Source organism: Lissotriton helveticus, chromosome 1_1 (assembly GCF_964261635.1).
Source record: "Lissotriton helveticus chromosome 1_1, aLisHel1.1, whole genome shotgun sequence".
Taxonomy (NCBI): domain Eukaryota; kingdom Metazoa; phylum Chordata; class Amphibia; order Caudata; family Salamandridae; genus Lissotriton; species Lissotriton helveticus.
Genome location: NC_136057.1, coordinates 275,982,246 through 276,008,625, shown reverse-complemented (window position 1 = coordinate 276,008,625; position 26,380 = coordinate 275,982,246). Strand labels below are relative to the sequence as shown.

The 26,380-nt window shown below is 41.9% G+C and overlaps 1 protein-coding gene across 1 annotated transcript in view; it reads left to right on the top strand.

Annotated features, from left to right (window-relative positions):
• The window catches only part of LOC144792655 (pepsin A-like), a 216,172-nt gene that overhangs the window by 167,437 nt on the left and 22,355 nt on the right, over positions 1–26,380 (top strand). Inside the window, exons 7-8 of the mRNA XM_078667836.1 lie at positions 20,758–20,902; positions 22,254–22,352. Of these exons, the coding sequence (XP_078523962.1) occupies positions 20,758–20,902; positions 22,254–22,352 (244 nt within the window). The remainder of the gene's footprint in view (positions 1–20,757; positions 20,903–22,253; positions 22,353–26,380) is intronic.

Below are 26,380 nucleotides of genomic sequence, written 5' to 3'. Positions count from 1 at the left end.
AAGTGCATGTTTCAGTCTGCATGTCAGAATTTTTTTATGAAATAGAAGAGGGTTTGAGAAGTCAAAATGTGCCCTAATTTTTCTTTCTGGAGCACTAATCATAATTACTATGGCAAAATGAACCCCCTCATTTAGTTCCTTTGCAAAATAAATTTTTTAAGTGTTACCACTTTATTCCAATCAAGATGGCTTCAGGTGTGGCATACTTTTGTCATACGTAAGACTGTTAGTGCTCTAGTTGTTCTTTAGAACACTTTGGGACATTCTGAAATTGGGCTATACTTGGGCTACATATGGGTGACATTTGTGCTACATTTGGGCTCTCTTGTCTCTGGTGGCCATCTTGGGAGTCTTATTTGTTATGAAGTTACCTAATTTCCTCCTTTACTACAGTCTCCTCAGTAGGAAATACTTTCAGTTTTTTGCTTTGATTCCATCATGAAGGCATTCAGATGTGTCACATATTTGCCATAAACTCTGAATGTTAGCACTCTAGTTGCTTATTAGATCACTGTAGTAAAGCTGCTGCTCACCAGGGAAGTCTGCTGCTGGTACTGAAAGTGCATGTTTCAGTCTGCATGTCAGAATTAATGAAAAAGAAGAGGATTTGAGAAGTCACTCAAAATGTGCTCTAAGTTTTCTTTCTGCAGCACTAATCATACCTTCTATGGCAAAATGAACCCCCTCATTTTGTTCCTTTTCATATTAAATATTTTAAGTGTAATCAGTTTATTCCAATCAAGATGGTTGCAGGTGTGCCATACTATTTTCATAAGTTAGACTGTTAGCGCTCTAGTTGTTCTTTAGAACACTCTGGGAAGCTGCAGTAGAACACAAAGGAATCAAGTGACAGTCTCTGCCCTTGTTGGATGTACATGTTTTACTGAGAATGTCAGACTTCATTCTCACATGACTGAGAAAGATAATGTGAATTTACAGAAAATATACTCCCAGTTTAGCTTATACATCACCTTCCAAACCTCTGTGGGAAAAGCATGAGTAAATAGTTTTCTCTCAAACATGATTCATGATATCCCAACAGAAGGCTTTTTCACATGGTAAAATACCTTAGAACACACCACAATTTCTAAAATGAGTATGGTACCATCAACAAATAATTTATAATGTAACTAAAGTTTAAAACCTTCTATTAACTGCAATGCTTTTTAATGAGGTGCTATCATGTATATTGGTCCCAAGATGGTTGCCATCACTTCTTGGATGAAGTGCTGACAGCCAATCAGATCTCACGATGAGATGTGTGGTTAGGCTCCGCCCAGATATTGAAACTTTTTCTTTTTCTAATTTCTCATGAACTACCAAACGGATTTACACCATTTAACAAAAAGGGCTCTTTCTGAACCAAGGGCTACCTTTTTGCCAAATTGGGTTAATTCCGTTCAGCAGTTCGGGCTGTAGCCGTGTCTAAAGTTTCCTATGGAAAATTGCAAATATTAAATACTTCTTTCAAGTTCTAAACATATATATATATATTTATTTATATATATATATGTTTAGAACGTAAAAGAAGTATTTAGTACTACTCAAAATAGATCCTTGATGCCAGTTAATAGTTCACTGTGCAGTTTCACAATGATTATAACTTCTGACCTGCAGCTAACACAAAAACATTCTGTAGTAAAAGCAGTAACCCACTGAGATGACCGCATGAAATATAAATCTGTGACCTGCATGTTTATACCTTGTGCTTTACAGCAGGTGCTTTAACCCTCTTTGCTATTTTATGTTGAGTCAAGTGTGTGACTAGACTACCTATAGAGTTCTCCAGCAACTGCGTTAACCAACAAGTAGGTTTTGAACCTTCCATTTCAGGGTTTTTGCAGCAGTTGCAAGACCCTTTTCGAGCTCTCATTGCTCAGAATGGATAATTTATGATATTTTTCTATTTACATAGCCTCCATTGCTTGATTTTATTCACAGGAACGTGTCACTCGCAGTGTCACCCATTTAGTAATAAAATGTCACTCATGCACATGCTGAGAACTTGGCAGCTGCGCATGGGGCATGGGTCGGCCCTGTTTTACCTATTGGCTCTTTTTCACTTTTAGTGTGCACATTGTTCATATCCATCAAGTACTGTTTCCCTTCTCTTTAGTGACAAACCTGCTTTAAAATGTGATTTAATTTAATTTAATTTGCACATCAGTGCTAAAGCACAATTAATAATATTAATAAAATGCATGTAATAACTGTAAAAGTTGTAATAAGCCCCCACATACCCCTGCTCCACCACATTTTCAACAGAGCCGCCGACACCATCTCACCCATGTTCTGCCACACCTTCAACTGCTCCCTGGCAACCGCCTCTTTCCCCGATGACTGGAAACACACGGAGATCAACCCTCTCCTGAAGAAACCCTTGGCGGACCCCACCAACTTAAAAAAATACAAACCCGTCTCCCTGCTCCCGTCCCCAGCGAAAGTCATTGAGAAAGCCATCAACAGCCAACTCGCCACATTCATCGAAGAGCACAACATCCTCTACTGGACAAAGGAGAAACAGCAGCCCTCATCCTCCTCGACCTCTCTGTGGCATTCGAAACAGTCTCACCCCGCACCCGAATACGCAGACTCCATGATGCAGGGATCCAAGAAAAGGCCCTCGACTGGATCCGCTCCTTCCTCTCTGGCAGAACGCAGCGGGTCAGACTCCCCTCTTTCCTATCGGACCCTACACCTACCACCTGCGGAGTCCCCCAGGGGTCCACCCTCAGCCCTACGCTCTACATGGCTCTGCTTTCTCGCATTGTTAGAACCTATGGACTTAACATTGTGTCATACACAGATGACACCCAACTCAACCTCTCCGTATCCAACAAACACAACACCGCCAGACACAACTTTCGAGAAGGCATGAAAGCCGTCACCAAATGGATGAAAAACAGCTGCCTACAACAAACACCAACAAAACATGGGCCCAAACCCCGATGCCTGGAACGACACCTGGTGGCGCCCCTGCCTCGGAAGCCCGCCCACCCCCACGGACCTGGCACGCAACCTGGGAATCATCCTGGACTCATAGCTCAAGATGGACCTCCAGATCAACTCTGTCTCGTCCTCCTGCTTCCACACCCTCCGCCTCCTACCTAAGACATTTAAATGGATCCGCCTTGAACACAGAAAGACCGTCACTCACTCCCTGGTCACCAGCCAACTCGACTACGGCAACGCACTCTATGCCAGAATTAACTAAAAACCTCACCCGCAAGCTACAGAACATCCAAAACGCCGCCACTAAAATGGTGCTCAACCTGCCAAGACACTGCCCCATCTCCCATCACCTGCGCACACTCTACTGGCTTCCCATCAAAGCTAGAGTCACCTTCAAGATGCTAACCCACGCTCACAAGACCCTCCACGACACCGGACCAGCATACCTGAACAGCTGATTCAAATTCCACACACCCCAAAGGACCCTACGATCAGCTCAGCACTCCTATGCCATGGTTCCCTGTGCCTAAAAGACGAGATCGGGAGGCCGCTCCTTTTCCTTCCTCGCTGCCAGAGCCTGGAACGACTTTCTGCTCCACCTCAGACAGACAACATCGCTTCCCATCTTCGCAAGAAACCTCAAAACCTGGCTCTTCGACAGACCCCCTCCTTGATGGACTGGAATCTGCGACCCTCACCCCCAGCACCTTGAGAGCGTTATGGGTGAGTAGTCGCGCTTAACAAACACCTGATTGATTGATATTTACAAAAAAAAAGGAAATCACACATGAAACGGCCACAACAGTGAATGATGACTTATTTTTAAAATACAATTTTAGGGCTGCTTGTGGCAGTCGTGTTTACGTTTAATCATTCACTTACTCATTTATTTATTTTCCTTTTGCAGTATATGCTTGCAATAAAAAAGAGAATAAACAGTTGCACAGCTTGTCAAGGACAAGCATGCTGGCGTTTCCAACAAAAAAAGTGCTGGAGCTTTTATAAAGATTGTTAATACCTTCGCCGCGGGGCTAATCCCCCCGTGGCACGGGGGGGGGGCGTGCTCGGCACGCAGTGCTTGTGACGAGCTCGGCTCATCACGCTACATGGTGGCGCTGTGCTCATGATGAGCTGAGCTCGTCATGACCACGCCCGCTTAATGGAACGCCCAGCACAGCCGGGGAATTATCCCCGCGTGGGCATTCCACGGCAGATGAGCACAGACATCATGCAGACTGTGCATCATGACGAGCTGAGCTCGTCATGAGCACCGAAAGATTTAAAGATGTTGTGTTTCTATAGGCTATTTATTCACATACTAGGGGAATGTTGTATAGAGCAGACAGTGAACTGAGTTTCATCCAGGGGTCTATGATTTGTATTTATTTTTATTTATTTTAAAGGTTTTATATTGCGCTGGCTAGACCCGGAGGTATCAGTTACATTGTTACAAAGGTTACACAGTTATTCGAGTATGACAACATAGTTACTTGTAAGGTCGAGATGAACAATAAGCACAAATACGTAAGGGGAAAAGCAGGCAGGGGGAAAGATTCAGGGGAGGGGGAAGGAGCTGGGGAAGTAGACAGGTAATGAAGGTGGGAAAGAGGAGGGGAGGGTGAAGGACACCGCATGGAAAGAGGAGGGGAAGGGCGACCGGTAGATGAGTCAAAGCAACGTCCAAAGTCCAGTAAGCTGTGATCCCAGGGGAAGTGGTATCACTTCCCTATCTCAGTTGCGGGAGGCTCCCTTTACGCAGTGGACTCTCTCAGAGGGGTCTCTGAGACTCCAAGGCCTACATACTGGATCCTACCCCAAAAAGGGGAGAGGGAGTGCATTGGCAAAGGGTGCCATATCACACATCAGCTGTGAGTGGCTCCCTTGGCACAGTGGACTCTCTCAGCGGGTTCGCTGAGACTTCAGAGTAGAAATATTGGATCTTTCCCCAACAAGGGGAGAAGGAGTGCTTAGTCAAAGGGCACAAAGGACAGGGGGCTAAGTAGACTAGCAAGCAAGATGAGAGATTCAGGGGAGAGGGGATAGGAGCTAGGAGCTAGCGAGTTAGACAAAGAGAGAAAGAGTACTAAATGGGAACTAATGTAATTAATTAGTGATAATATAGCACTCGCTAGACCCGAAGGAATCAGACCTCCTTACATGAGGAACAATAATGTTGCAATTTACATCAGTTAAAAGTTACATAAGTATCCAGAAAAGCATTCATAGTTCATAGGGGACAAGGTGAATGGAGCAAGGAAGGGTAAGGGGATAGGGTAAAGGGATAGGAGGAAGATAGGACATAGAGTCGAGGGGAAAATCTGCCCAAGATGCAACTGGGTAGGTGACGGCAGGGGGGGGGAAGAGTCCACAACACAGCTCCTCTTTAGCTATATGGTAGCTCCACCGGGCATCTGCCAAATCACTAGGTCTCCACAGTCTGGGATTAGTTCCGCAGGTTCCAAGTCCTGATGTGTAGACAGGTTAGGGGATAGGTTCAAGGTCTGGTCAATGTCCAATTGTTGTCCCAGGGAAGTAAAACAACATGTAGGGGGCCACTATGGAATCCATCTTGGGGTCAGGCAGGCGACTGTACTGTACACTGGTGGCCATCCTAAGGTCAGGCATCTGGCAGTTAAAGTCAATATCCAGGACAGCGGCCGCCAGAGAATAACAAATCTAGCTTGCACACACCATCACACGCACAGACATGCACAAGCACACACAAATTTGAGCAAACACTCTCATATGTGCACTGACGCACACACACAAGCACATAGACAGAAAACATCCAAGAACACAAGCACACATAAAATCCTATGTTCTAATACAAAAACACCCAAATACATGCACACGCAAATATCGTCACATGCGCAGACATGCACAGGTACACACAAATGCGCGCACTCTCTGATACATGAAGACACGCACACATACTCAAGCACACATAAAGAAACAATCAAAAACACAAGCACACATACAATCAAATGCCCCAGAACAAAAATACCCAAGGACGTAAACAAATACATGCACACACACACACCATCACACGCACAGATATGTACAAGCACACACAAATGTGCGCACACACTCTCATACGCGAACAGAGGGTGCATACAGAAACATCCAAACGCACAATACAAAGACACTCAAAAACATGCACACAACATCATACGCACAGACATAAGCACACATACAGAAACATCTGCTCGCACAAACACAAGCACACATAGAATCACATGCTCTAATACAAAAATACCCAAATTCATGTCCACACCATCACATGGACATGCACAAGCACACAGAAATGTGAACATAGTCTTACATATACGCACAGACCCACACACACCTGCGTCCGCACACACCCCTTCATACACTCATAGACGCACACACAAAAGCACATGACACATTTCTCCAGGACTGCCGCAGCATTGATGGCAAACAATGGCAGGTTTGGACAGACTAATGAAAGAAAGTTAGTTGTACATGCAGGAATCGGTTGAGGCCAACAAGGCCCCAATGAGATCAGGGTGTGGAAGGGAGTTCATGACTGAGAGCTCAGGAGTCGAGAATGAACCCTGTGGGCCCGATTCACAGAATGTACTTAAGATTCAATCCTAAACTTACTACTATTTTGGTATTCACAGAATGCACTTACTACTTTTGGCATTCACAGAATGAACTTACTACTTTTGGTATTCACAGAAGTTAGGATTTTATCTTAAGTTTGTCTTAAGACAAACTTAAGACAGACTTAAGACAGACTTAGGACAGACTTAAGACAAAATCCTAACTTCTGTGAATACCAAAAGTAGTAAGTTCATTCTGTGAATGCCAAAAGTGGTAAGTGCATTCTGTGAATACCAAAATAGTAGTAAGTTTAGGATTGAGTCTTAAGTTCATTCTGTGAATCGGGCCCATAGTCAGTAGGTCATAAAGGTGTTCGTTCATACTTCATGCTTGTCCAATCCTTGGCATAGAACACATTTCACATATGTGTCAAATGTAATTACCAGTTTATGTGGCGGTGTATCAAGGCGATACAGAGAACTCCTGCGAGAGTGACAGGATGAAGGGGAAATAAAATGGGTTTATGATGAGAGAGAGCCGTGTGTGTATGTGCATGAGAGAAGGCATGGTGAGAGGGAGGAGAAGGGCAGTGAAATGACAGTGATGAAGAGGAAGAAGATGATGTGCGAGTTAGGCATATGGATTGTTTGTGAAAGATGCCAGAAGCAAGCACGCACACAAGTGAAAGATTGCAGAGGAAAGTGGTGTGAAAGGGAGAACAGAAGTGACTGAGATGTTCGGAAGACCACAACCCCTCCCACACACTTCAGTAATGTTTAGTACCCAGTCTAATAGTTTCAGAATGAAAACATTCTCAATTGTAATAAATCACAACAATACCATTATTGTTACTCATTTGTCAGGTACAGCTGAAACGCATTGTCAGAGCCAATAGGTCTGGCTTTCTTTAGGCGTTTGTTCATTGTTGTGTGATAAGTGTGGATGCAATAACATCAAACTCACAGAGAGGCACCAGAACACTGGACAGGAGGCATGCTTTGTGAAACACAGGATTCACATGTTATGACCCACACCCTTAATTAGCAGAGCCACCCTCTTGGAACTAATCCCAAGCTGCACTTCTTTGTCTATACCCCTCTGAAGATCTTTTTCATCCCAGATAAAGCTCTCTTTTTAAGTCGGATAAAAAATAGTGCTCTTAAAGGGGTGTGACCTCAGAAGCATATCTAAGAAATCTACACAAGGTCATGTCATCAGCCATATCTTCCCTCAAAACCCTTGTTTGGGTCATTGCAGAACAGCGGTACATGAAGAGATGTGGCACTTTAACCTGTGAGAGTCGCATCAGTGGTAGCCTGCTTGCTGTGTTGTGATAGTCCTGAGGGGTGAGTGGCAAGGATATAGTGAGGTGACCACAATCAGGACCTGTGCTCCAAATACATCACCTGGCTGTCTCTCTAACCCATGACATTGGTGGCCCGCTACATGTATACTCACCCATCTTTGGAGGAGGCATTGGCACTGGGCGGAGGAATCAGTCTGTCGCAAGCCTGCACATGATGCTGGTAACCCTGGCAGCAAAATTAAATTGAGACTTTTACGTTTTTAGAAACGCATTTCTCTTGTCTTAATATATATGAATTGTATTAATGTATATTTGTAATGGTTTTAATTAATCAAAAACAATACAATACATTTATTATTAAACTTGAGATGGGCTCATGCCTGACATTTTTTTTTCAGTCCTGGACTGGCCTATTATACTCAAAGGATGCTTCAGTTCAGCTGGGATACTAGCAGTAAATATTTAAGGTCAGAAGGAAGATGAATTGTGCCTTTCATTATGTCTCCAGGTGCTGCTTCTCCTTTGTCCATTGCTTCGGGTAATTTTGTGCAACTAACCAAGCAAGCGGCCCATATTGGGCTTTATTTACGCAAACAAGGTGGAACCTGTGATGGGCCTGGCAAGTGAATTGCTGCGGGTCTTTGCCACTACAGCATCCCTGTGTGATGCTGATCTGCAGCAGAAGTTGCATCAGATACTGGCAGAAGCTCGGTGGCAGGAGGAAAAGCTGGCTGCTGGTGTCCCAGGTGGCTGAAGTTGGCCATTTGTTGATATGAGAACCCGTGTTACCCTTATCCACATGCATATTAGAACTATACCCCCTGGGGTTATTCCTAAATGTTAGCTTGTTTCCAAGAAAAATGTGAATATGGACAAGGACTGTCAGGGGGGGGACTACATGTCAGAATATCGTGTGCAAAAATAGTGTCTGACAGACAGTGTTGCTTCCCTTAATATTGTGAATAAGAAATATTGCCCCAGCGGAGTGATATTTTGGTAAACAAAATGTAGTACACAACATTTCTGTCAGACAGTATTTTACTTTTGATATTATGGTACCATACTACCTGAGACAAATCCCACCAGCTGCATCCTGTTTCCTCAATTTCGCAGGTTGTCATTGTGCAGACTCAGAATGCACGGGCAGTTTACAAATTCTGCATCTAATTCAGCTTGTTTTGCCTCTTTTGGGGCATGGACAAATTTCAATGTGTTTGACCTTCCACAATTGTTAAGGGGAAGGATTGTAGGGGTGCAGCAATTACTGCACTAGGTTACCGGTTGTGTTAAATACCTGATATTACATATTTTTCTCCCGGTATGTGAGGAATTACATATTTGTTTTTTTCACACTAAGTTCTGGATGCAGCAGAGTTTATAGCATACTTTAATTTTGCAACTTGAAATGTACCAGGGAAAATTGTGGTGGTGCCGTGTTTACCTTTAATCTCAACAAGCCAATCCCTGCATAATCAATGTTTGACCAAGCAAAGAGGCACAGTCATCAGGCCACTTTGGCAAAAGATTAATTTATTGCACGTGACTATATACTTGCACCTTCTTAGCACTGTGAATATTAGTTATAGTTATGTATGACTCTCACTGAGAGCCTTTATCATGTATGTCACAATCTAAATCTGATAATTCACTGCTGTGATGTAGCAACGGTGTGTTGTAGATATCATAACTCACTATTGCTAGGTCATAAAGCATTTCCAGACTTCTGTGCCTGAGTGCTGTAAGAGCCTGTCTGTACAGTGCTGGAGTGCTGAGAGCAGAGGTTTTGGAGGACAGGGAAGGAGGGCATAGAGCGTGGTGGAGGTGGGTGACAGAAGGCCTGGTATTTTTGTTTTTACTTTGGGACAGGGAGGACATGCCATTTTATGTATGTCTGCCCCTGCATAGCTGTTGAAAGCAAGGGTAGAAGGTTTGGAAGGGGGTGTTAAAGATTTCTCTGTTGTGCAATTTTGAGTGATAAGTTTTTTGTGAATATTAGTCATTTTAATGATGCTTATGACCAAAACCCATGAATAATGATTTTGCAATTGGAATTAGACATTTATTTAATTCGTAAATGTGAAAAATAAGGTATTATAATTATGCCACATTTTAATGCAAGACAATGTTTAATTAAATTTACAAAGGCAAACATCAAAATTCCTGTGACATGTTTTTTTTTCACTTGGGGAACACGCCACGGGATTTTTGATATAGAGCCATCAAACTCGCTTTATCTATCACACGATAGACGATAGAAACTAGAAATCCCTACCAGGATACGTGACAATGATGTACTAAACAACACTTCCTGTTGGTATTATTTGGCCCCAGAACTTCAAATGCAAAGTGGTCTGCCTGCTAGTGGGCACCTTCCTGTTAGAGGCCCTAGGGGGATCCGATCTCATTTGAGTCAGTGCATAATAAACGCCACAATATTTCCATGCTACGTCATTCAGAAGAACCTCTATGTGAAGCCCAGAAGAAGTCCTTTGCATTGGCTACATTTGAATTAAAGAATTAGCGGCCACATGCATCATTGTTGCCGTTTGCGATTTCTTAATTGCGAAAATTAAGGAATCTCAATTAAGAAATCGCAAAAGGCTATGCATTAAGAAACCGCATTTTTTTTTGCGATTTCTTAAATTTCCTTAATTGCAATTCACAATTTGCGAATCGCAATTAAGGAATCCCTTGCCATTGATTCCTATGGGGCTAGAGGCCCATAGGAATCAATGGGAAGTCATTCGTAATTTGCGATTCGCAATTTGCGAATCGCAAATTGAGAATGCAATTTCATGAGTGCAGGGGGGGTCCAAAGGACCCCCCCCCTGCACCCCTGAAATATAACTTTAAGTGCATTTGAAATGAAACTTTCAAAAATGCACTTTTGTGCATTTTTGAAAGTTTTCGCTAATTACCATGAAGGTCAACTTCATGGTAATTTACCTCTCCCCATTTGCGAATTCACAAATTGAAAATGTTCATGCATTGCATTTAAGAAATCTAAAATTGCGATTTTTTAAATGCAATCGCAATTTTTGAAATCGCAACATGATTGCGATTCCTAAAATTGCGAAAAACATGATGCATCCCAATTTTTTTCAATTGCATTCGCAAACGGCCGAAAATTGCGATTCGCACCGTTTGCGAATGCAATTGACAATGATGCATGTGGGCCTAGGTTTTTTAAAATAAAAGAATAACATGAATAAAGAAATATATTATGAACAAACACAATGGAATCTATGCATTATGATAAATAATTGCGTTGAATTATACCAAACAGATTTTATATTGGTAACTAAACAAGCCTGTGAGGGAGGCGAAGAGGACTGGACTTCCGGGGTCATGTACCATCCTATTTCATTGTTAATCCTACCCTACTAAAGTGTTCAGTGCGATTTTCTATTGCCTCAGCCTACCTGTTTAGAAATATCTATTTATACTTTGGAAATGGAACAGGGAGCAGAGCCACCTTAGCTCCCCCATAATCATTTGCCCCTACGTACCAGGTGAAGGCAGGCGTAAATGGTTTGGGGTGGGCATGCATAACATAACATAACATTTTGGATAGGTAAAGAATGAGGTTTTTCAGCTCAGGGTTCTGAGTGAAAACATAGGCAACTCAAGCTTTGCTCTTGTTGTCTATTTCATGTCATTTAGAACCTCTTGGTGAGAAACACCCTCAAATTCACTGTTACCCATCTATAATTCTTTATATCATCCAACATAGTTCTGCTCATCAATTCCTTGTGGGCCAGTGATTCTACTAGTAAAATATCTAAGTAGGTTAAGGTCAGATATATGAGCATTCAGCAGGTGTCCACTCCCATTGCTGGTAAAATAGCTCATGTGATATCTGCACTTACTACAGGTATCCGTGTGTATAGAAAAAGATATGTTTCATTATCATGCTGAAATGAAAGAGTGTGAAATGTGAAATTCGTATAGGGCTCTACAGAATAAAAATTCGAAATTTGAACCAATGAAACAATTAAATAAAGGAACATGAGACACTCCAGAAAGGTTTGGTGCTCCACAATTCTCATAATAATCCCTGTAATTTGACCCTCATGATTGAGAATGTACTAAAGGTTCGAGGGAGGTATTTGTATGTAATTGAGTCCAGAATGACAGCCCCCCACCATAGCAGGTCCAGCCATCTCAGCTATTTTTAATTGATATTAGCAGAATGCTTATTATCTGGACCTCATTAAAGGGGGCATCTGGTGAGTGACGTCATAATGCACCTCCAATCCCAATTGGATGCAATATTACAGGGCAGCATTCTAGAGCGCCTATTGTTGGTGATTTTTAGGGATGCAGGACTGGGTAAGCGGAACTGTTTTTTCCTCTCTACTCTGCACGGCTCCTAGAAGTGAATGGCTGAAAATCATACTGTTGAGTGATGGACGCTCCAACCAGTAGGAAAATACAATGTGGGAGAGCAGCGGTCAATCCCAGCCACCTCAAAGTATACTTGTGTTTTTGTGATCAATATCTTGGGGCTGTGAGCAAACGTCTGCTGTCATGGGAGGAAACCACATGTCCACAATCAATTCAATTCAATTCAATTCAATTAATTAACTTTGTTCGGCTGTAGCAATAAGGTCATAAAAGTATGAAAAGACAAACATACAATCAAGTAAAACATCTCATTTTCATAATAGAGCATCAATAATTACAGATAAAATAGATGATTAAAAGTGTGGTTAAAAAAGTAAAATTAATAGCACGTTAATAGATTCTTTTAGATATATAAACTACTAACTGAACAGAGCGATCAATTTTGGGCACTTTCCAGACTGATCGATCTCCGCTTACAAACTTCTCAACAGCCAGGGTGAAGAGGGATTTCTCTCTGCCTGGTCATTATCACTCTAAATACGGCTGGGAATGAGAACTGTATTGCCACTCGCAGCCGTTTGTGGGCACGGACTTGCATTAACTCTGCCATCGTGGACCATGTGGACTTGTGGAGGAAAACGCTGAATTGGACCTGTAGGGGAGCAGAGGTACATTGCGGGTGGGACTGCGAGGACCAGCCTGCATAGCGCGTCCATCACCGCCGCAGCTGGGGCCTCTTCCCGCCCCCAACCTCCCTGTATATATTCATTGTCACTTCCGCGTTGTGCGGGACGCGCACGGGACTAGCCGGGCTAAGCCCGGGCAAAGGGCGAGCCGTCTAAGGCCCTCCGAGGACGTTTGAGGCCGGGCCGGGCCCTATCTCCTTAATTTATTTTTTGGGTACGTGGTGTGGCTTAGATATTAGTTTACTCCATCCATATACTGAGTAAAATGTCAAACGGGCCACGATAATCTTAGAGAAAGAAATAGCCCTGACTGAGAAACTCTTGTCTTTAGATTTAGTGACAGGAAAACGTTCATCTTTGGGCCCTATTGGGGCTATTGCTTCCCCCACCAATCGACTTCATGACCCAATAGCTGCACAGAACCCTATATTGTGTCCTATGTTGGTAGAATCAAACACAGTAGAGGCTTGTGCTATCTTAAATTCCACTATTATTAGTACGGCTTCTAGCGAAATTTCTAAGTCCCCTTCGCCACATAGACCTCCTTTAAAAAACCCAAGTCGGGGACTATCAAAAAGTAATAAACCCACCGTAATACAAAAAAATAGTAAAAGGAAAAGAGGGGGAGGTTCTCAGAAGGGGAGCTCAGCCAAAATCCCAAAGATAAACTGCCAAATACCGAGTCCCCAGCCTCCCAGCCCACCTACGGGACTTTCAGCTCTTATTAATCCAGCGCCTGACTGTAGTGTAAACGATGAGTTTTTGGGGAAAATGGAAATACTTGTAAAATCCTTGATGTCGCCTTTACTGGAGCGAACACGAATGATTAATGCCAAATTAGACCAGTTAGAAAAGTTAGTGGTAGCCAATACCAGTACACTGGATAAGCTATCTATAGCATGAGAGAATACTAAGACTGCCCAACCTATCACCACCAATAAGCCATTGAGCAAAACTCCAGCCTCTACTAATGTTGTCCCACAGTATGGTCCTAGCATATCTGCTCGTTCCCCAGTGACAGCCCAGGTTTTATAAAATAAGCCAGATTCTTCACCTAAACAAATGGCACATGCAACCAGTAGCATGGAGAAAAAATCATTACTACCGGATATACCCCCTGAAGCTAACCCCCTAGTGGATGTTTTAGCCGGTGTCCCGGTTCTAGAAGAGCCGGCCAAGGAACCTTTCGCATCACTCAAAAATAAGGTAGTTAATTGGCTTAATTTACACAGACCGTTACCCCCCAAATCTTGCGTGAGATTATTATGGAAAGAAGGACTCAATGGCTAGGTAGAACGGCAAAAACAATTAAAGGTGACTGGGTAGTGGTGACCTTTAGAGACCCTAGATCTGTCTCTCACATATGCGCATGGATTAATCAAGCGCCGGATGCCACTATCCAGTCACTTCCGTTATCCTATTTTTACCCACCGTATTGTACGGGGGAATCCATGGGGAGGTCTGATGAATGGACAAGAATAGAAAGGAGGGGAGGGAATAGTGGGAATTGGGGCAGACCAGGTCCTACGCACTTCCCAGACAATTTTTATAGCTATAATCGCTATAGCTGCCCAGAGGCAGTAGACTGACTGTACCATTCAATTCAGGAACCAGGAAACTGTCTAGATCAGGAGGAGGGCATAGGAGCGCTTTCAGAACCCCGTGCAATGTTAATTCAAGATCAATTTACTACCCTGTAGGACTGCTGCCCTGTGGAGAATAAAGCAGTGGGGTCACAAGATAATGAGGACTATGTAGGAAAAAATTGCCAGTGTAATCCTACTACATCAGGAAATGGTAAATTAATTCTTAACACAACGCCAATAAGGCCAGCAGATGTTATATCCCGGATAACCAATGTAGCCCCTGAACCCGGAATAGAAACCTGCTGTAGATGGTATAATTTAGTTAGTTGGAACATCGCCGGCTGGAATAGCAAAGTTGATTCTCTTGAGTGGGGAGACTTTGTTAATAATTATGACATATTATGTCCACAAGAGACATGGAGTGAGGAAGCTATTAATTATGAGGGATTTGTTTCCTTCAACCTACCAGCACAGGGATCAACCAAGGGTAGAGCCAAAGGCGGACTTCTCATCTTACTTTCTGTCAATCTCCCAGTGCAAGTTATTAAACATGAAACGGTTGGCTGTCACTCCCAAGTGATATGGCTACGACATAAAAATGGCTGCAACGTTTTGTTAATCAACCACTATAATAACTTGTTTGACTCCTCACGTTCATCAGCAGCAGTTAACGAACTAGAGAAGGTCCTTGATAAGATCTGTCTTGAAGTTCGTGTTAACTTTGCATTAATCTGGGGGGGGGGGGACTTCAATATCCCAACGTGCCCTTTATCACTAACTAAGCAGACCCTCCAGGATTTCGCGATTTCGCGATTTCGCGGTTTGCCGCGAAATCGGCACCTTTTTAAAAGTGCCGCGATTTTTACTAAAATGCCCGCGAAATCGGCACTTTTGTTGAAATCGCAGCACTTTTACAAAAGATAATGCATGCCGCTATGTCCTGGGGGGGTCTGAATAGGTATATAGTGCCAAGAAACTACGAAATGACGAGTAAAAAGATCTTTAGGTAAGACATATTCCGATCGAGCCTGACCAATGTTTCAGAAGTATCAAAGATGCAAAAAGCCCATTCTGCTGTATTTGAGTTGCTAAACAAGTGTAACGTTGTGTGCATCTCACACGGAGTACACTACGGTAAAGTACACTGCAGAAAAAAGAACAAGAAAGTAGAACTTCACACCACAAAAAAGAGTCTGATCTCAGGGTCAAGAACTATTAATCAAATGACCGCCAACAACACACTGGAACATGGCCGTGCAGACGGATGACCCGATCCCCGGCACACTTCAGCAAGATGTGTCATTTAGTGCTGCCTGTTTTTATTTAGAAATCTTGCACAAGTGAGTTTGTACATTTTCATGCGGCAGTGAATCATTCATGAAGTTCCCCGCAAACAGTTGAGAAGGTAAAGGAGTGCTCGTCTGAGGCAAAGACCAGGACAGCAGATAAAATGTCAGACAATCTGAAGCATAAAAAAAAGAGAAAGGTAGAATGGTTGAATTGGTCCAAGCCACTGGAATGCGTGCCAAAGTAGTTAGCATCACATGTGGTTTTGCCTGTGAGTCAGTCTCAGAGGTACGGTGTTCCCACATGTGTGCTGTGGTTCTCTGAGAGATATAACACAAAGAAAGTGCACCTCAATGAGAAAGTGCAACAATGCTGAACGTTAGACTACTGTGCCCTGTAGCTTGTGTTAGACTATGTCTTTCTATGGTTAGGTAAGGATAATTTGTTCAGGCCCACTAAACAGCAGACGTGCAGCCCATATTGTGACTTACCAAGAGCATAGAGGGGCTTGAAGCCTGCCAATTGCGCACATTTGGTTAATTGTTCTTATCTACCTAATTTTGCCGCTTCTTATTCTTGTCCCAGCTTGTCAATCATGCCTTTGTCCCTCCCAATGAGCATTGCCTTTCTATCATTGCTTTTATTGGCTTGCATCCCTGCTTCCACTATTTTTCTTTCAGCCACAACTTTTTTCTTTTGTGTTAATCACTCCAGGAGAGTGCATGCGCTTCTGGTGTCTCCCACATGCATTTTCCTCCCCTGCAGTCTGTGTTGCTCTCCGACACCCTATACTATCGCGCAACTTCCTATGAAGTGTCTGGAAAAAGTACATTTATTCACATTTTGTCCTGAATTTTGACCCTCTGTCCTGAATTTTTAACCTTACCGTCTTGAATTTGCACCTATGCCATGTTGGCCACCCTATTCTGGAAACGAGAGCTGTGCAGTGTAGAGTGGGCGTGGAGGTGCAATGCACTGCGGGGATGTGCGCTGGAACCGAGACCCGTGAAGGCAGCAGGGAGCTATGACAGATGCACATCCCAGGGTGCACCACCACTGAATTGGGCACAGCTGCTGCATTGGGGAGGCGCTGACACCGCGATATAAAGCACCTCCTTGCCGCACGCAACGCGGGACGCCTGTGATGCTGTTTTGCTGCCCTGGGCTGCTGACGGGCAGTCTTTTGCTTTTCGAGGGAAACAAAGTGTCTACATTGTAAATAAACCAAATATACATAGCTTCATGTTGCTAAATAAGTAAAAAAACGAAGATATCTGTTTGTTGTAGGAAAAATGGCCAAATAAAATGCCGCAAAATTGCCGCTAAATTTCCATATTTGTGCCGCTAAATTTCCATTTTTGTGCCGCTAAATTTGCTAATCCATGCCGCTATATCCTGGGGGGTCTGACTAAGGCATGTGGGGTCAATGATGTTAGAGGTGAGGGCTGCATCCATTTTATCCATAGTATTTATGGAGAATCATTGAACTTTGTTGTGGCCAAATATGATCTTGTTGTATTGCAACTCGCCAAAGACAGGGAGGGAAACCCTGTTCCAACTTTTACCGGCAGAAATGCCGCAACTGTTATCGACCATTTGTTGATTTCAGAGGATATCAGTTTACACTGTGACACCCCGGTCGTACTGGACCTTGCGGTCAGCGACCATAATTGTATCACGTTGGCATTATCTATCTGGGGTAATAAGGTACTGACAGCCAAAACTACTGTTAACGATATTGTTCCCTGTACACCTAATGGCCATAGAATAAAATGGAGAGGAGCCAATTCTGAAAAACTTCTGGTTAAAATCGTGGCGGCTTGTTTGCCCGAGCTGTCTAATTGCCTGGATGGGAATACAGACTGTGTGGGCATTTTAACGAGTTTTAAAAGGATTGGCACCTTAATTGATAACATCCTGACCACTTCAAAGCGCAGTAACAAGAAAGTAAGGACAGGATGGTTTGACTCCGCATGTACGGAGTCATTGCGGAAGCTCAAGAAGGCCCTACCAAGTAGACCAGGGGATAGGCTGGCCATTATAAACCTCAGGGTCGTATACAGAGAGCAGCTGAAGCAAAGGAAGCGCGAACTACAGGAAGAAGCCTGGAGTAATCTGACTAGGGCTGTAGAACTATCAAATAGCAAACTCTTCTGGGACACGGTTAACTGTCCCTTTCTTAAGAGTGATGACACCCCAGTCCTAACTGCCCAAGTTAGTGAGGAATGCTGGGTTTCCCACTTTTCTAGTATTTTTGACTCGAGTGGTTAATTCATCCACCATGGACGATGACCTATGGCCAATTGTACCCCTAAACATCACAGCATTAGAGGTAGAGAATGCCATTAGGAACAGCAAGGGAGAGAAAGCCCCCGGACCAGATGGGGTTCCAATCGACCTGTTTAAGGCCGATATGGTGCTTTGGGGCCCTGTCCTGACCAAAGTTTTCAATGCGGCAGTAATGGAAAGCAGTCCCCGCACCTGGGGGGAATCCATAATTATTCCCATATATAAAAAGGGAGATAGGTCCGATGCAAAAAAGTATCGACCCATTTCCCTTTTAGATTCATCCCTTAAGACCATGAGTAGGATGTTGTTGTTGTCCAGGTTAGAAGAGTGGGCAGAGGATAACGGAATCCTTGCGCGTTCTCAATATGGGTTCCGAAAGGGTCTTGGGACCATCGAACAGTGCATAAACTTAGATCTCATAATAGGGAAGTATACACGCGCTAAGCAGGGCTCGCTTTTTCTCTGCTTTGCGGACCTAAGTAGCGCGTTCGATTTGGTCGACCATGCCCTATTATGGTCAATGCTACTAGAACTAGGTGCTCCTGCCGGGATTATATTCTAAACTATCTGCTTGTATAAGGTATGGTCAAGGGGGAGAATGCACCGATAGTATTAGGGTCAAATTAGGCATAAGACAGGGCTGTGTCCTTGCGCCCCTTCTTTTTTCCCTTTTTATTAATGCTATTGACGCGGAGCTTAAGCAGGTCAATTCTGACGCCCCTCAAGTAGATGGCCATGCTATCCCGATTCTGCTTTATGCAGATGATTCTGTGCTTCTCTCGAGAACTCCCTGTGGTTTGCAGAGATTAATGGACAAGTTCGTAGGTTTTATCAAGGGAAGGAAACTAAAGATTAATAATACTAAAACATTCATTATGTCATGCGGCAAAAAAATGAGGTAGTTGAGAGCTTTTTATATTGATGGTCAAAAAATACAAATCGTAAAAAAATTCTGTTATCTAGGTATAACTTTTAGTAGCAATGGTATGTGGTCCCAGGAGATAACCAATGTTAAAGCAGAGATGACCAAAAGTGCCTTTGGAGTATTTAAATTTGCGATTAAGCTGGGGGATCGTCGTATATGCGACATGTTGCATATATATCGTCATAGATGTGTTTCAATTGCACTTTATGGATCTGGCGTTTGGGGGTTTTGTCGTCACGGGGATTTGCAAGCTGAAGAAAACTGCTTTTTAAAAAAACTGCTTTGCTTACCCATGTCAGCCTCCACTGAGATAATACACCAGGAAGTAGGGCTGGAATATTTGTCAGATCTAATCAGCCTAAGACCTTTAATGGTATGGAGGGCAATCTGGCAGAAAGAAGAAACTAGTTTTACTAGAAGTATTATTAGTGACTGACTTCGCCTAGACAAAAGTCAACTGATTCCTTGGATTAACTATGTTGTAACAACTGTGAGGGATCTACTTAATGTGAACATCATTGCTAACCCAGACAGCCTAACTGTAATTCCTAAGAAAGAGCTTAAGTGTATTTATATGAGAAAGAAAGTTCAAGCACGTAGAAATGCTAACATGCTGTTAACAATGCCCCAGTATTATTACTCCAACATGGTTACTACTGGCTTTCAAAAATACCTAACGGTAGTCACCAGGCCATCCCATCGGTTTGTCTTGATTAGATTAAGACTCGGAATCGTACATCACTTGGTGGCGTTTCATTATATAAAAAAAACATCCTTCTATATCATGCCCCTGTGATGGGGTTACGAAACAGAGTACTGTGCACTTTTTATTTATATGTGATTTATATTTGCACCTCCGCATTTTTTATCTTAAACCCTTGTTTAAAAAATATGCAGCAACGACTATAAAATCGGCCATGAGGCTGCTTTTCTCCTTAAAACGAGCCAGATATATGCTTTTTCACAGCTATGTATATTTTGAAATCAATGGCTGTTAGGAAATGCATGGTCTTTTAATATATATTGTTTACATGCTACTACAAGGATTTGCCCTGCATCTGCATTCTTATCAATGTCCTTTTTAAATGTTTTTAAGTAATAATTGTATTAGAGTTCAATTCCAATGGACCGTATTTTGTAAATATTTTATGTGCTTTCATGATTATTGTTTGATGATCGAATAAAGCTTTTGAATGAATGAGGACTGTATTTTTCTATAAAGTTTACCATAATGTGAATAATTATGTCCAGTTGTTTTGTATGTCAGCCTGGTCGAACACCTCCAAATCACGGTTAGTTGCAAAAGAAGACGAAACTTACAGAAACCAATGAAATGCTTGCTTCTCAACAAATGCTGCAGATTTGGGGAAACTAACAAGGAATGTGTACAGATTTGCCTCATGATTGCTATTACTACAGAAGCGACCTCTAGACCTGGGTGAAATTTGAAAAACATGGACGAATTTCACATAATTTCCAGAATTTCACTTGTTTTTTAGCACAATATTTGTCATTGTGTCAAAAAGTGACACAAAGAAGCATTTCGAGATAAAACATAGGGCTAAATTAAATAAAAAAATTGTTTTTTTGCGGAAATACTCATATTTCATGTAATTTTGTCAGAATTTCACATAATTACGCAAAAGCATATTATGCAAATTACACACACTCCTAGTGACCACTTCTACGCAAATATCTGCTGAAGTAGTTGACCCACTAACCTTATTCAACTTGATATCTTCTTCATTTAAAAAACTATACATCTCACTCTTCAAGGCTGCATATTAATAAGTGCAATCCATTTATTTTCAGGGTTATAATCAATGGTACTACTGTGGCATGCAGCAGCGGCTGCGCAGCCATTGTAGACACCGGAACGTCATTGCTGTCCGGCCCCACGTCTGCGATCACAAGCATCCAAAAGGCTGTTGGTGCCAAGTCGGCGAGCAACTGGGAGGTAAAGGCGCGACTGAATATAATTCCAATATTTTTACAACATATCCAGGCATGGATAAAAACAAATCTGTGAGTGGTTGAGTTTTACTCCTGTCTTAGATGAGAATTACACCTGGAGATTCAGGCCAGAATCCCCAACAATGTTCTGGGACTAGTTTTGTCTTACTCCTGGCTAAGGTGTGTTTTACAGAATTTTCAGAAGTAAGAAATGCTTTGACACATTCTGTGTCTATGGGGAAATGGGAAATCTGCTGAATGACTATGTACTTCTGAACCTATGTGTGCAGGCAACAGAACTAACGTGTAATAAACAATGCATAGTTTATACCCACCGCGTTAAAATTTCCCAGTGGTGTTATGATTTTTCCGAAAGCTTAGTAAATAGTTAGGGCAAACGTCAAAGTCCACATGCTAATTATTTTTAAGAGAATTTAGAGACATTCTTGAAAATAGCAACATTTTTTAATCATTTCTCTTAAAATGATAGCATTTTGCGCTTTTATTCCTCGGAGGTACCATGTCATTTTTGGAAATGTTTTTAATGTTGCATCAAATTTTCTGCTCATTTTATTTACATAAGATAAAAATGTCCCGTCGAATTATGTAAAATCGCGAAAAAAATGAATTTGCTCTGAAATCTATACACTGCTCTGTCCTCTTACACACCATTGATAAACATCAGAACAGTATCAAGGCACAGGCAATATCAACTTTATGAGATGAAGACAGACTACTCTGAAAGATGTTCTACAAAGAAAGATACGTTTTGTTCTCTTTCTGCTTGTCGGTGTGCGATATTTATTATCCACTTGTAAAAATGAAACACAACTGATACCAAAAAGAAGAAAGCTAGGACAAGTAGAAAACAAATCTTAATCCAATCTTCTGTAATCTGCTGCAGAACAAAGTGTGTGTGACAGTGGATAGCAAGAGAGTTATTGTCCTGCTTTGATGCATATGATTTTTGTATCAATGCTTATTTATTTGAATTAATTGATATTTGAAAGCTTATCTTACAGCTCTGTTGCACAGAGACCCAACCCAGTACATAAGCACAGGTTTTCAATGTGGTGCAGTGAGGCTCTCACTCTCCTGGGCCCTGATACCATTACACCAATTGCACTATTGAAAACTATACTAACAATTATCAACTATACTTTCAGATAATTCCATATTTACACTATGGTTGGTGACCATGGTGTTTCCAGAAATGACAAAAGTATGTAGGAAGGAGCGTGGAAAATCTGGATAAAGTAGACAGACGGAGGTGGTGTCCAGAACACATCCTAATATTATACGGTAATATGTATTTCGATCCACAGTTGTTCAGTAAAGCTGTTTCTTCTTCACAGTATACCGTGAAGTGCTGTAGCCTGCCTGCCATGCCGGATATCATCTTTGAGATCAGTGGGGTTCAGTACCCAATTACTCCCTACGCGTACGTCCAGCAGGTACGTCTCTCTTTCCTTCAGTATCATGAATTGTGGACAGTGTGCATGCCTTCCATCATAGAGCTTGAAACATTACTATCTGTCGGATGATAAACTGCAAGGTCTTTTCAAGATGTATACCCCTTAGGTTGTCATCTGAGTAGTTCACCATCTGTGGTAAATTACTGCTCTGTGGGTGAGGTAAACTCAGGAAGTATTACAATTATGTATTACTGCCAGTCTTATGAAATGACTGAAACACACACGGCCTGATTACGAGTTTAGGTACTATTTATCACATCTGATAAATACTGATACCACGGGGTACGTTCTTTATCGGGGGCAGTACATAACACCTATTACGAGTTATTGGTGAGTAACATGCAGATTGTAATGCACCAAAATCTGCATGATATGGTAAATACAGTATGTTTTCCCCTATTACATTTCAAAAGGTTTGACCAGCCAAAATTTATTGAAGGATGAGGTATTTCATGCATCTGATAAATTATCCAATGTTTTCAAACCTACCAACTCGTAATTCCAAACCGTACAAAAACTGCCGTTTACACACGTGTTGGAATAAACTGCCCATCTCTTAATCAGGCCCCTATGGTTCAGTGTGTCCTTCTTCCACCATGGAAAAAACCAAACAGAATGACAGCCTCATTTAGAGTCCTGTTCTAAATGTGGAAATAGTTCCCTAATGGTAGTAACGTAACCACTCAGCAGTAATGTCCAGATTTAGCTGTCAGCACAATTAAATCGAGAATAAGTCCTTGCAGCATTACTATTGCATTGCCTTCCATACAGTCCTGTTATCTTTTTTTAATTTAAAATGAAGTTCGGATGTCAAGAGAATCTTTCATTGTGATCCTTCTTTAGTTTTTGTAACACAGAAAGAAGGGTTGTACGATGTTAGCACTGTAGCATTTACCAAGCAAGTCATTACATTGCAGCACTACATCCGAAGTCACTATCTGCAAATGAGGCAGAAAATATTTAAGAGCCGTTTAAATCCAGACTGTGTCCTCTAAAAAAAATTCTAATCTGAAGAAACCGATAAGAAAACTACCTTACCAAAAGCAAGTTGACAAATGTCAGGATAACTAGAGAACTCGATATTGAATTACCAAGTGCAGAGAAAAATCTAAACCTTGCTTAACAACATTTTTAAAATATACTTATAATTATGAAAACTGCAGTGATGGGTGACAAAGGGAATAAAGAGGACAAATGTAAAAAAAAAAAAGGAATCAGGGCAATGACAGTCTTGTGGGCAACGTGGGCAAGATTTTTTTTTAAAGTAAAGCGTGTGGAACAAATTCATGGGTGAAATATTACACAGAAATGTAAAGAAGGGGTCAAAAAGAATGCTAATTATGGAAATGGGAAGAGTACAGAAAAGAGACCTCAAATACGGGGGCAGAGAAGGCTGTGCTAACTGGAAGGACCCTCCACCAGACACAGATACACAAATACAGACACACACACACAAATGCCAAATGATCTAAAGGATCCTAAGGAACAACAACCAAAAGTCAAGCCAGACATTTGTTAGGCTACTTTTGTCAGCCTGAACAAAGATATACATTTTATTATTTTCCAAATCAGGTTTGATTTTCAAACACATTTGTGCATAATGCATAAAACATGAAACTGAAGTGCGTTTTACAGAATTTGACCAATATGTTAAGTTCTTATTGAAGACGTGTAAAACATTTAGGGCCAGATGTAGGTAGGCTTTTACCCGTCGGTAACGGCCGATTTCGGCCGTTACCGACCGGTAAATGGATTTTGAGATGTAGGGGGCAGAATCTGTAAATTTACCGATCGGTAAATTTACCGATTCTGTAAATTACCGAATCGGTATTTTTACCGATTCGGTAATTTTGAGATGTAGGTGGGACTCTTCTGAGTCCCACAAGCCTTTCCGAATCGGTATTTTACCATCAAATTCAATTTGATGGTAAAATACCGATTCCGGTGTGCATGCACATGTGTGCATGCACACCTGTGCCATATGACAGGCAGACCTGCCCTTAGGGCATGTATGCCTGCCACATGGCACACAAACCAGTTTTGGGGGTGCTAGAGGGTGTCAAAGTGACACCCCCTGCACCCTTGTGAAATTCGGTATTTACTGATTCGGTAAATACCGAATCGGTAATGCCCCATTCATTCCTATGGGCTTTAAAGCCCATAGGAATGAATGGGCATTACCGGTCGGTATTTACCGAATCGGTAAATACCGAATATTACCGATTCGGTAAATGCACATCTGTATTTACCTACATATCAGTACCTCTATTTTACCGATTCATAAATACCGAATCGGTAAAATTCGGTATTTATGAGTCGGTAAAATAGATTTACCTACATCTGGCCCTAGAAGTATTTAATTTCTGGAGATGGTGATTTAGTTTAGAAATTAGTGGCACCGCTGAATGGGACATGTTCCATTTTAGAGACCCTGCCTGTTATAGATGAAGCATCCTCAAATGAATTTAATATTACCACTAGATGAGCCACCTAGTGAAACCGTTTAGATTGAATTGTAACATGCTGGATTATAAATGAGGAAAAAGCAAGAACACATAAATAATTGATTTGCTAGAGGCAATCCTCAATTTAGAATATCAGTTTACAACAATCTATTTTCATGTTCATTGTAAAAACCACATCATTACAAGTTTCAGAAATCAAAAAACATCTTTGCGGGCAGTAGTTTAACTTCATGTTGTCGCGGTTGATTCTACAAAGTATACTCTGCATGGTTTCTACATGAGAAGGTGATTGTGCTGTTTGTGCACATTGCATGAGCATCAAATCAAAACCTGTGATGTAGATATAAAAGTTACTGTGGCTACTTTTGAATTCAGTTAAAGAATCAAGTAAAGATGTATAAATAACATGTCCGGAATCTTACTAGTTTAACACTGAATGTGGGAATCTTTGTTTCCATAAAGTTTGTTCACCCTGCTGCTCACTTTGGAGCTAGTGAACTAGGTTTGAGCCTCTGCGTAGGCTTAACATCCGGTGATTCTGGGAATATAACTTAATTTACCTGTGCGTACCAAATAATGAATGTGTCCTTGTGTAACGTAACTGGTGTTATGTAAAGCACTCCAATACCTTCGGGTCCTGTTGGCACTAGATAAAACTACAAATAAAAAACAACACCTGACCTGCAATAGACAGATGGAGGAGGGAAGAGAGGCCATTACACTCTGTATTGTCCGATGACCAACCATAATGCTCTCTGAGTGAAATCGCCGGAAAGAGAGCTTGATACACAAAGGAGGGACTTTTACAGCAATGCACCAATAAGAAGCCAGCATTTCTTAATGCCACAGATAGTGACCAATGGCATTCAGTGGGGTTGCCAAACCTCACAAAAGAGATATAACAGGTCGATGGAAGCTCAACCTAAAAAAAATGGATGTGCCCGTCTGTAATGCAACTGGTTCTCATGAAAAGTGCTCTGATACTTTCAGGTCTAGTTCACGCTATATAAAACTCCCCAGAAAAGTGCTCCTTAAAACACGGTAAAATAAGCTTATACCCAATTGGCATATTTAATTTACTTGTAAGTGCCAAGTACAGTGCACTACATGAACCCAGAGACTGTAATTTAAATGCTTCCAGTGGACCATCAGCACTGGCTGTGCCACCCACTTAAGTAGCCATTTCAACATGTCTCAGGCCTGCCAGTGCAGAGCCTGTATGTGCAGTTTTAAACTACCATGTCGACGTGGGAAGATAAATCCTTTGCTAGGCCCAAACACACCTTTTTATTACATATAAGTCAACCCAAGGGTTAGCCCGGGAAAGCCATAGGGCAGGGTGCAGTGTATTTAAAAAGTTTGACATGTTAAAGTTTCACTTCTCCTGGTAGTGAAAAGCCCTTAGATTTGTTTTTCACTGCTGCAAGGTATATATCTTCCATAGGATAAGATTGAGATTACCTTAATACATTTTATAAGTATAATTTCCAAATGGGAAGATATAACTGGTTCAAATTTGATTTATCTGGAATCTTACTTTAA